This window comes from Amblyomma americanum, chromosome 1 (genome assembly GCF_052857255.1).
Source record: "Amblyomma americanum isolate KBUSLIRL-KWMA chromosome 1, ASM5285725v1, whole genome shotgun sequence".
Lineage (NCBI taxonomy): Eukaryota > Metazoa > Arthropoda > Arachnida > Ixodida > Ixodidae > Amblyomma > Amblyomma americanum.
Window position 1 is genome coordinate 70,117,734 of NC_135497.1, and position 11,765 is coordinate 70,129,498.

An 11,765-nucleotide genomic window follows, 5' to 3' on the forward strand; every position below is an offset into this window, starting at 1 on the left:
TCGATCGAGTTGTGTTTTCCGGAGGTGGCAGAAGAGGCAACGATAGCGCTAGCACTCGCGCCGCCCAAAGTGGGAAGCATTGTCACTGACCCGCAAAAGGCGTATAACAGCTACAGAATGGGTTGGGTGTCTCTTGCGGCACTAGATATTCTCAAGAGTAAACGCGACGTACCTGAAAGGTAAGTTGAGTTGATATGGACACCGGCTCACTCTGGGCTGGAGGGCAACGAATTTGCCCACCAGTTCGCCGGAGAGATGGAACAGCGGGTAGAGGAAGGTGAGCCGCAGTCCCTATTTAGTTATGGGAACATAACGAATCATTACAAGACGGAGAGGCCACGTTACCGCGATCCTCACAAATCGCTGAGCAGAAAAGAGCAAGCGATCTAGAGGCAGATACAGGCAGGATCTTTCCCGCACCCTACCGTCAAAGCAAGATGTACCCGGAACGGTACGAGAAGGAATGTTATTTCTGCAAGACTCAGTTAGTGGCGCGCTCCAACACGTCGTTGGAGCATGCGATTTCGTGAAGGCAATCCAGCCACCTCTTGCCTGCCCGACTACCTCAACTCATCCCTCATCCTCCCTAATCAAGCGATGGGAGACATTGCTAACCAGCCCTGCCCAGGAAGACCAGCTCGTCGTGATCTCCAGGGGCCAGGCTGCTAGAGAAGCATATGAGTCCCGTGAAGAGCGAACCACTTCCAACGACAGCGTCTAAGAAGACGTCGAGCTGGGCTCAATAACGTTGTTTCTCTCTCTGCTATTGCTGGCGGGAAAAATGAAAAGGAAAGTGCAGGGGCCTGCCCATTGGCTCAGGCTGAGCCACAACCAACGTTGGCCACAAACGCTGCTACGCTGCTCTCTTATCTTTCGAATCTCCTATTTTCAGCAGGTGGCTGGCGTTCCGCTGTATATGTACTGCATGAATTCGAGCGTGTGCCGAGACTGGTTTCACTTGAAGTCACCATTTGTGGTAAAATTGTGGGCCATCCATTCGGCGCAGAGGGTTTGGAGCGATGTCAAACGAACTGCGCAATTCCGCACACAAAGTTGTTAGTCGAATTCAACACTGGCTTGTGCGAGGGATTCGTGCCGACGACCTTTAGTCCTCAGAACCGTAATTAGGGACTACCTTCGGAGGGTCGTGGCGGGCTAACCGGTGGTCGCAGAAGGATACGGATGGTACCAATGGTGGTATCCAAATTTGTCGAAAGCTTTGGAGAACACAACTTATCTAACGCTCTTCATTTGATTTCGCATTCATGAATCATTTTAATATTTACCCATATATACCCAGCCATCGGTTGCGACTGTGTACCGGCGGCGCCAGGCAGGGTCTGACGATCCCAAAGAAATTGCTGGCCATGCAAAGTATATGGAAAGGGATAGGGACCACCTGACCAAGTAAAACCAGTCAAACGAAGCTTTTGCTTTGCACTTGTCACTAGTATAGAGGAGATAAACCTCAACCATGTTTTGTTAGTTTGTGGCGTTGATCAATGGAGATTATTGGTGAATATTTGTTCGCGGAAAGGTACGTACTGATTAGATAAGCAAAAGAAAAAACAACCACATGCCGCCGGTAGGAACCGTGCCGACGACCTCCGAATTATTAGTAAAATATTTACTAATAAACTACATTGGTCAACACCACAAAACTAAAATAAAAATAAACTATGCTCCTTGGTTTCTGTTGTAACTTCATGTTTGTTTTCGAAGTGCGCGCACCTTTTATCACATTATCTTGCGATCCTTCAGAGCTTCGGACCATCACGACTAACGTGCTCCTTCCTATCTTCCTGCCACTAGGCTACTTATAAATACGCCCTACACCTGTGTATAACAGTTCATTTTTGGTTCTCCTGACTACGCTGCTGCTTCCCTGGTCGCGCATTACTGTGAGTATGCCACGGCTATGCTACAGTGGTGACGAGGATGGACATCGCCTGTGCAGTGAAAGTCGGCACAGAACAGGAACCCACGCAGAACCGAGAGACCAAGGCCGTCATGGCTCGGCACATTCAGGACTTCAAAGAAGACAAAGATAAGTTGCAGCCGTACCTTATTAAGGTAGAAGCATACCTCAAAGCTAATGCAATTGAAGATTCGACTAAAAAAAGCATTGCTGATTGCCGCGTTAAATACGCATACGATGCAGGTGCTGGCAGGAAAGGTGGTTCCGCGCAAACCAAATGCGTTGACGTATGAAGAAGTCATCGAAATTTTGAGTGATCATTATAGCCCTTAGAGACACGAAATCACTGAAAGCTTCTAGTTCTTAAGTAGCTGTCAGGAGGAGGGCGAGCCGATTAATGAATTCCTGGTAGGAACTCGCCGCATAGCTGACAATTGCAATTTTGGCAGTGCTTTGGATCGCATGCTACCACACCGCATTGCGTGTGGTATACGGTCAGGTGCCCTGCAGAAGAAGCTACTGGCAAAGCAGAAATTAACGCTACAAGACGCTGAGACAATGGCCCTTGCAGCCGAGGCTGTGGATAGTGGCGTAAAACGCATGATCGGACCGGCAACGACACCCGTGTTAAAAGTACAGGCATCAGAAGGAAACTGCTGGGCGAGACGAGGGCTGCCGCACATCAACAATGCTCAAGGTGCGGTAGTACGAAACGTAATGACCCATGTTGCTCCCGGTCTAACGCTCGTTGTTACCGCTGTGGACGACGGGGTCACCTCGCAAGGAAATGTAGAAGCCGCGGGGCTCGAGAACAAAGCACGGCGAGGATGGATGGATGGATGGATGGATGGATGGATGGATGGACGGACGGACGGACGGACGGACGGACGGACGGACGGACGGACGGACGGACGGACGGACGGACGGACGGACGGACGGACGGACGGACGGACGGACGGACGGACGGACGGACGGACGGACGGACGGACGGACGGACGGACGGACGGACGGACGGACGGACGGACGGACGGATGGATACGGCTCAACCCTTTAATTCGGGCGATGGCTCAAGCCACCTACTTATGAAATTTTTCTCTTCTCTTGATTTTAGCCACCAATCAGATAACCTTCGCTTGCTCACTTCTATTCGCTTAAAACCTACTTTCCCTTCACTCTCTTAAACCCCTATGCCTTAGATAAATCAGCCCCGCTGCTTTCCTCTGTAGGGTGACGCCCTTTACGAGGACGGCGCAAAATAACGCCCTCTTGGGGACGGAAACCTCAGCAGACCAGGAACATGAAGCCGCCCACATTTGGACTTTGGTATCACAACGAAAAAGCTGTCTGGAACCGCCGATCCGCCGAACATTTGCTTGGGGCGGTGTGCAGCTGAGCATGGAAGCCCATACCGGGTCTCCCGTTTATTTCATTCCGCGTCAACTGTTCGGTAAGCATCACGGGCAATGGCCGAAACTGAAACTGTCCAGTCTGAAATTAGGCTCCAACACAGGACGCCTTCCAGTATTTGGTGAGCTTGAGCTCCAGGTTTGTCATAAAGGGACGACAGTAAAGTGTACGCTGACCGCGTTGGACTGTGCGGGACCTATCCTCTGCGGTCGCGATTTATTCAAACATCTGAAGAGCGCAGGTGTTCCGGTGGTTCGTTATGACGAGGACTCAGCGTCAAGAAAAGAAGCAAGCGAATCCAGCGTGAACATCATCTTCCATTACTACCACGACGTATTCTCCGAGGAACTGTAACTAATCAAGCGTCCTTTAGCCGGCCTGCAGATGAAGGAAGGCGCCGTACACAAGTTCTGTAAGGCCATACCTATTCCATACGCGCTGCGCGATTGAGTCTGTCTGTTGTCTGTTGTTTCCAGTACGAAAGAAAAGGAAAGTGCACAGGCCTGCTCACTGGCTCAAGCCGAGCCACAATCGCTACCACGTGCAGATAGTAGGAGAGTTGAAAGATAGGATAGAAAGACAGGATAGTACAGACGCGCTAAAGACAAGGCCGATCCCGCAGGCAGTGCAATACCGGGCCAACCGATGGCGGAATTGAAGCAACCTTCAAGCACTCCGCCACATTTCCAAAAATAAGTCCAATATGTTAGGTTCAAATGGGACCCGTACCAGTCCCTTGAACGAGACCGTGTAGTTGCTCTGGGCGTACTGTCGCCGGTGGCACACTCTGAATGGGCAACGCCCATAGTCACAGTGCTTAAGACGGCGCAGTAAGGGTCTGCGGCGATTTCAAGGCCACAGTAAATCCAGCGTGTGCAACTGAGCAATACCTTTTGACAATCATTGAGGATAATTTTTCCCGACTACACGATGGGGACTATTTAAGCACTCTCGATTTACGGAGTGCATACAGTCAAGTGGCGCTAGATGATGACGCTAAGAAAGTTTGCGTCATTAATACGCCAAAAGGGCTATTTTTCTACAACAGGTTTCTTTTCGGGATAGCCGCTGCGCCTGCTATATTCCAAAGAAAAATGGATGAGGTTTTGGCTGGTCTTCCAGGAGCACAGGCTTATCTGGACGATGTGCTCCGTTCCGAAAGAGCGAGTGACAGCGGTGAGACGCTGAAAAACTTCTTAGAGCGCTTCCGAGAGCGTGGGGTAAAGCTAAGCTTCGATAAGTGCAAACTGCGCAGCCCAGCAGTAACTTATCTAGGGCATCACATCGATCGCGATGGGCTTCATCCGAATGAGAAAAACCCTGACGCTATCATGCAGGCACCCAACCTATGTAATGCATTCGAGCTACGTTCGTTTTTGGGTATGGTTACTTTTTTACGCGAGGTTTCTGCCGAACATGTCAACCACTCTTGCTCCATTGCATCAACTGCTTGAAAAGAATGCACGCTAGCTATGGAAACAGCCTCAAGAGCTCGCATTTGAACGCGCCAAGCAAAACCTTAAAACAGCCACGGTTCTCGTTCATTTCCACCCTTCGAAGGAACTTAAACTTGAATGTTACGCGCCTCCGTACGGTGTGGGAGCTGTCTTGTTTCACACGACTGGTAACGATCACAGGCCCATCGGGTTCCGCTTGCGAACATTAACTCAGGCGGAGCGCAAATATTCACAGCTCGATCGAGAGGCACTGGCACTGGTATTCGGCGTCACGAAATTCCGTGACTACCATCTAGGTCGGGAATTTACCTGCTGACTGATTATCAGCCATTGCTGAGCCTGCTGAGATCAGACAAGCAAACGCCTCCAATGGCCGCCGCTCGGATACAACGTTGGGCGCACCACCTGGGAGCCTACCGGTACCGGCTACAGTACGCACCAGGACGACAGATGCTGAACGCTGACGCCCTGAGCCGACTTCCGCAGCAATCTCCTCAAGCTGACGTCAACTGTGAGCCGCCCGAATATGTGCTGTCGCTGAACCAGCTGAATTATGGCGCCGTGACAACGCGTGAGCTGAAGGCATTAATGCCTTTCGACCCTGCTGGTTGAGGTCAAACAATACATACTACATGGGTGGCCCAGAAACGCAAACGGAATCACCCGGGCCGTACTGCCGTTTTTTGACCGGAAGCTCGAACTATTCATAGCACATGAACTAGTGTACTGGGGTAATAGGGTAATAATACCAACCGAAGCTAGGGAAGGAGTGCTGCCTCTTCTACATGAAACACAGAACAGTTCACCGGCAATGAAATCTGTCGCGCGTTCTTTTTTCTGGGGGCCAGGTCTTGCCAGAAATATGGAAGAGTTTTCTGCTCAGTGCAAGAACTGGGTGCAAAATCTGCCGATGGCAGCCCCGGCCCCTTCCGTTAACTGGCCTGAAACAGCCGAAAGGTGGTTCCGTATTCACGTTGACTACGCGGGTCCGATCTGCGGAAAAAATGATACTCGTAGTAGTCGACGCGTATACCAAATTGCTCGAAGCAATACCTTTGTCCCATGCGTCAGCGCAGACTACCATTACCTGTCTGCGTGTCATTTTCAGCAGGTTTGGATTACCCCGCACGATCGTTTTTGACAACGGAACCCAGTTTACCAGTCAAAACTTCGCGTCGTTCTTGGCAAACAACATTGTGCGCCTGCGATGTGCTCCATACCATATTCAGTCTAATTGTGCGGCAGAAAGGGCAGTGCGACTGCAAAAGATGGCCTTCGAAACATGAGAGAAGGGAAATTGTAAGAGAACCTAGTATCATTGCCTAACTACCGGAAGACTCCACGAAAATCGTGTAAATCCCCAGCAGAGCTGCTTTTGGGCTATCAAAAGCGCTCACGCGTGGACACATGCAAGCCTTCAGCACTTCCGGGACCAAAAGAGAACAATTATGACTTGCTGCCACTACTTCTAAGTGAGGTGTATGCCCGCAATTACGGTGCGGGGAGTATCTGGACGCCTTGCCATGTGGAGACGACGTCTGGAGCGCGAATGGTGACCGTGGAAACATCGGACGGAATCGTCCAGCGGCACGTGTGCCAGGTCCGCCCGCGACCAGAAGCACCAAGGGATAACCCGGCAGTAACTACAGCCACCACACATTGCAGTGCGCCAGACCAAGCAACACAACTACAGCATCCAGAAACAGTGAGCCCGGATGAAGGCATTTCAGCTCGGCGCACCCCAAATGGCACCGGTTCCCCAGATCTTCCGGCACCAGATATTCCGGTGGCCCCGTTGAATACAGGTGTCGCCCAACAAACTTAGACTTGCAAGGATGGTCAAACGGGCTAGTTGGTAGCTCATATTTGGAAAGAAAACAGCGCACCTTTAGACACTGTGTCGTTATATCTGCCATTGTCCGTGTCTAAAGGTGCGCTGTTTTTTTTTCGAAATTCTGAGACGCTCAACGAGAGAACACAAGCCAGTGCAACGTTTTCATTTCTGAGGAGGAATGAATGTTGCAATTTCATGTGTTTTCGAAGCGCGCACCTTTTATCGCCTTATTTAACGATCCTTCAGAGCTTCGGACTATCTCGACTAACATGTGCCCCTTCCTATCTTCCTGCCACTAGGGTACTTATAAATATGCCCTAAACCTGTGAATAAACGTTCATTTTTGGTTCTACTGACTACGCTGCTCAGTAATATATATATATATATATATATATATATATATATATATATATATATATATATATATATATATATATATATATATATATATATATATATATATATATATATATATAATGTCCGTCAAGTTCCCAGACTGAGTTCACTAAACAAAATGCGTGTAACACTGAAATCATTTGTGCAGCACATTTCGAAATAGTCTCCCTTGCAGTCTATACAAAGCTTTCAACGCTTCTTGAGGTCTTGGAAACAGTTGAAAAACGCTTCTTTTGGCAGGACTATCAGCTCCTTTGTCGTGGCGTCTTGAATGGCCTCCACGCTCCCTGCCCAGCGACCATTTAGGGCCCTCTTCAGACTATGAAATCGGAAAAGATCGCACGGGGAGATGTCAGGCGAGGATGGCGGATGGAAAAGTACAGTATCGCTGCGCTTAGCGAGAACTTCTGGCACGCTGAGTGCAGTTTGCGGCCTTGCGTTATCGTGGAGAACGCTCCAATGTCCAGATGCCCATAAGTGAGGGCGGCGGCGTCGCAGTGCGTCACGCACGTTTTGGAGCACGCAAATATAAAACTCCTGATTCACCGCCTTCCATTGTGCGAAAAACTCGTGGTGTATGACTCCTCTGGCATAAAGAAAACTATCAGGGTAGTCTGTTTTGGTCTTCTGTCACCGACCCTTTCTCAATGACGGAGACCTTGTGGACCGCCATTTGGCGCTTTGCTTCTTTGGTTGAGAATCTTATCGAAAATACCATGCTTCCTCTTCAACAATGATGCTGTCGACGAATGCAGCATCCTTCTCTGCCTCGGACCGCAAATCAGCGCTCAGTGATGCCCGCGTGTCCTTCCGGTCCTGTGTGAGAAAGTGCGGCACAAGTCTGGCATTCAGCTTTCGTTTCCCCAAGGTCTCACGCAAAGTTTTGTGGCATGTTGTCTTACTAATATCGAGAGCATCTGAGATAGATATATGGTTCTCTCTCGCTCAAACGCTCGGACCACTTAGGGACCGCCGCAGTTTTACATCTCTATTCCGGAAATTCTCCTACGAATTACTCGTAACATTTGGCGGAGCTGTGCTGGGTACGCTTCCCAACCACCGCACTCCACACAGCATCACTACGGACCTCACACCTGTCCACTAGCGACCCAGCCGCCATATCATTGAAGAGTAGCCCGAATTAGGGCCCCTTCCCGCGCCCACAAGAACGACGCAGCCTCGGCCACCGAGTCTAACTGATATGGCCACTGACACTAGGTTCCTGGTGCCGACCCAGCATAGCCCGTTGAATCCAACTGCCATGGCCACTGACACCCGGCTCCTGGCCCCGATTCTTTGCAACCCACCGCGAATACCACCATCTCTTCACGGTGCCGTGTTCGAAGACACTGAGGATTGGCTGGAGACCTTCGAGCGGGTAGCCTACTACAATGGCTGGAGCGACGAGCGCAAGATCCATAATGTATATTTTGCTCTGGAAGAGTCTGCCCGGACGTGGTCTGAAAATTTCGAGACTACACTTTTCACCTGGGAGACGTTTTGCCGGAATCACCTGGCTACATTTCCCAACCCCATCCGCCGGGAGAAGGCTGAAGCTGCGCTGCACTGCCGAAACCAGCGCTCGAACAAAAGTGTGCGCATGTACATCGAGGACATGACCCGTCTATTCAAGCGTGCCGACCCCAACATGACGATAGAGAAGAAGCTTCTCCATCTCGTGCGAGGGGTTAGGCAGGAGCTCTTCGTAGGCCTCGTACGCAGCCCACCCCGCACTGTTGCGCAATTTCTCACCGAGGCGACCACCATGGAGACGACGCTCCAGCAACCGGCCCGCCAATACAATCGAGACATCCACAGCATTGTGCCCGAAACCTTTTCCTCGTCCCTCAGCGGCAGTGCAGACACCTTGCGCGGACTGATTCGGTCAGTTGTCCGCAAAGACCTCTAACGGTTCCATCCGCCCCAGGTTGCCCTGCGTCGCTTGCAGCGCTGACAGAAGACGTCAGGGACGAAATCATCAGGTTGCGCAGGCACCTCCTGTTTCAGAAGCGCCGCCTCCGTTCATTGCCAGAACCACGTACGCATTCGTTGTACGTCGCATGGCGAACTACGATCCCGCAATTCCGACGACGTCTATGAGCAGCATCGGCACATGACACACAACCGCACCGGGCTACGGTATAACCCCAACGTCTCCCGTCAGTACCACCGCCCCATATTATGCAGCTGCACTTGCTACAGCTGAGCCACGTCCTCGGAAGTCGGATTTGTGGCGTACACCTGACCGTGGGCCTCTGTGCTACGAATATGGGGAGCCCGGTCATCTCTAACGAGCCTGTCCGTAGCGCCAAGTGGGTTTTCGCGGTTTCCGTCCCGACGCACTTCTCAGAACGGTGAACGACTGCATGAGATTGCGGAGCATCTCTGGGCTCGCCAGAACCGCGTTTACTCTGGAAGGCGTGAGTCCAGTTCGCCTTCGCCTCTCCGCTATCGCGCTTCCAGCCCCGGCTGCCAGAGTAGCTCTGCTGGCCGTCGCTCGCCCAGTCCGCGTCGGGATAACTAACACCAGCGACCTCTGCAGGCAAGGCCGTTGACGTCGAGACGTGTCAAGATGCTGCGTCACGAAACCAACGAGACGACATATTTGGACAGAGCGGCAGCAACAATACCCGATACACTGCATCCGATTTGCGGGTGACAATTGCTGGCACTGAAATTACCGCGCTGCTCGATACCGGTGCTGATTGTTTTTTTTTATGAGCCGTGGCTTTGCTGGAGACCTTAAAAAGTTCTGACACCGTGGACGGGGACCCACATGCGCACCGCTGGTGGGCACCTAATTGTCCCTGTTGGCAAGTGCACAGCTAGAATTGTAATTCGTGGTTTAACATGCGTTGGTGAATTTGTCATGCTCTCCGAGTGTTCCAGAGACTTGATTCTGGGGATCGACTTCCTGCGGGCGAACGGTGCTGTGATTGACATTAAGGACGCACGAGTCACCTTCTCGACCAAGCAGCCGTGGCTCGCGCTGGCTCCCGAGATCCCTGCAGCAACGCTCTGCGCATAGTCGAGAATGTCGTCACGGTGCCGCCGCGGTGTCTTGGTGCCCGTGCGGAACGACCTATTTCACGACTACGAGGGCCTGGCGGACGGCCATATTCTACTGTGCTGGAGCGGGGCCTTGTCGTTGCCAGAGGTTTCGTCCGACTACGTGACGGCCGTACCCACGTCCTCCTAACCAACGTTTCCAACGAATATCAGCACCTTGTCAAAGGCACAGCTATAGCCTTCCTCCACTACGTTGCTGAGGTCCCAGGTTTGTGCACCGTGGGAGGACCCACTCCAGACAATGCTGGCCCACACCACGTTCTTTATTCAGTCAAAACAGCCACCCGAAATTCGGCGAGGGGCAGAATATCAGTCACAGCGTAACTATTGCTGAATCGGGCCACAGGGCGAGTGACTATGGAGGTGGAAATTGTCTGGGTACCGGCACACTCTGAGAACCCTGGGAATGAGGCAGCTCACATGAATGCTCGAGGTTTCGTCACCCGGGCAGGTGGGCCGGACGCTCCGGGGTGATCAACAAGAGATGGACTGGTGTCCTTTCACGACATTACTAACCATTACAAACATGAGCAGAAAATTTACCCGCCTACAGACAAGCAATTGGGGAAGGCGCAAGAATGCGTCTGGCGAAAATTGCAGACGAGATCTTTCTATATCCCATGCGTGTTAAAAAATCTACTCGGACGCTCAGCCGGCATGCAAATGGTGTCAAGAACTGGCAACCTATGACATCTTATGGAGTTGTAGCATAGCGCCGTCACCGGCGGATATTATGCGTGATCCTTCTCTCGAGCAGTGGGAGGTCGTGTTAGCCATCCTCAGACTCGGTCGTCGAGACCAACGCCGTGGAGAGGGCCACCAAGGTCGCCTTCAGCCATGAGTACGTGGCCATCTAGCTCGGAATCGTCCGCACATGTATTCTGACGAAAATAGTTTCCGTCCGTCCGTCCATCCGTCCGTCGAATCCGTCCATCCACCCATCCGTCCATCCATCCAATCTAATGTAATCCAATAAATCCAATCCATCCAACCTAATGTAATCCAATCCATCCGTTCATCCATCCATCCATCCATCCATCCAATTTTCACTACAGATATCTCAGCTTCCACAAAACGCAGCTAAATAATTTTGCTGCAGGATATTCCTGAAGTAGCGTCCTTTAGCACCCTGGGCACATCGCAACTTTGTTGAGACCCCTGTGACAGCCCCTTTAATTTCTACCACCTGGGGTTCTTCACCTCCTGCATTGACACCGGTAGCACACGGGGGCTTTTAAGCGTTTTGTCTGCCATGGAAACGGGGTCGCCGCTGCGGCCATTCTAACCTGCGTGCTTGTGCTCAACAACCCAAGGCCGTAACAACTCAGGCACCGCGGCGAGTAAGTGTCCGGAAACCTGAACGAGAGTGCACAAATTTGAGCGAGGAGGAATCGATCGGTGGCTCCGGTAGGGCCAATGGTTAGTTCCGGCACAGCGCTCTGCTATCTAGCGAATACCAACGGTGTGTGGGCCTAATCCACGTGTTTGTCAATTACGTGTTAATCGGTATTCACAGCGCATGATTGAGAATAAAAATCGATCTTTTCACCACTGAAACCTTCAAATGACAAGTTTGCAACGTGCAATTTGTAGCCGCAGCTATCAGCGCTCTTGATTGCAAGCGCATTGAAAATTTCTACTTTACATTATCTCTACAACTTGATATGAGTTATCACAGCGAAAA

At 51.3% G+C, this 11,765-nt stretch overlaps 1 protein-coding gene across 1 annotated transcript; it reads left to right on the forward strand.

The window, feature by feature from the left end:
* The first annotated feature begins 5,151 nt into the window (after window positions 1–5,151).
* Window positions 5,152–6,788, forward strand: LOC144133284 (uncharacterized). Its single transcript, XM_077666259.1, has 3 exons — window positions 5,152–5,286; window positions 6,197–6,603; window positions 6,737–6,788. Exons 1-3 carry the CDS (start codon window positions 5,152–5,154, stop codon window positions 6,786–6,788), a joined length of 594 nt encoding a protein of 197 aa, XP_077522385.1.
* The last annotated feature ends 4,977 nt before the right edge of the window (window positions 6,789–11,765 follow it).

Bases quoted from the DNA above. Each gene is read 5' to 3' on its own strand.
- LOC144133284 (XM_077666259.1), top strand. From the start codon at position 5,152: ATGGCCGCCGCTCGGATACAACGTTGGGCGCACCACCTGGGAGCCTAC. The intron at 5,287-6,196 runs GTCAACTGTGAG...GACACATGCAAG, and splicing joins AGCAATCTCCTCAAGCTGAC to CCTTCAGCACTTCCGGGACC. The intron at 6,604-6,736 runs TTAGACTTGCAA...TTTTTTCGAAAT, and splicing joins ACAGGTGTCGCCCAACAAAC to TCTGAGACGCTCAACGAGAG.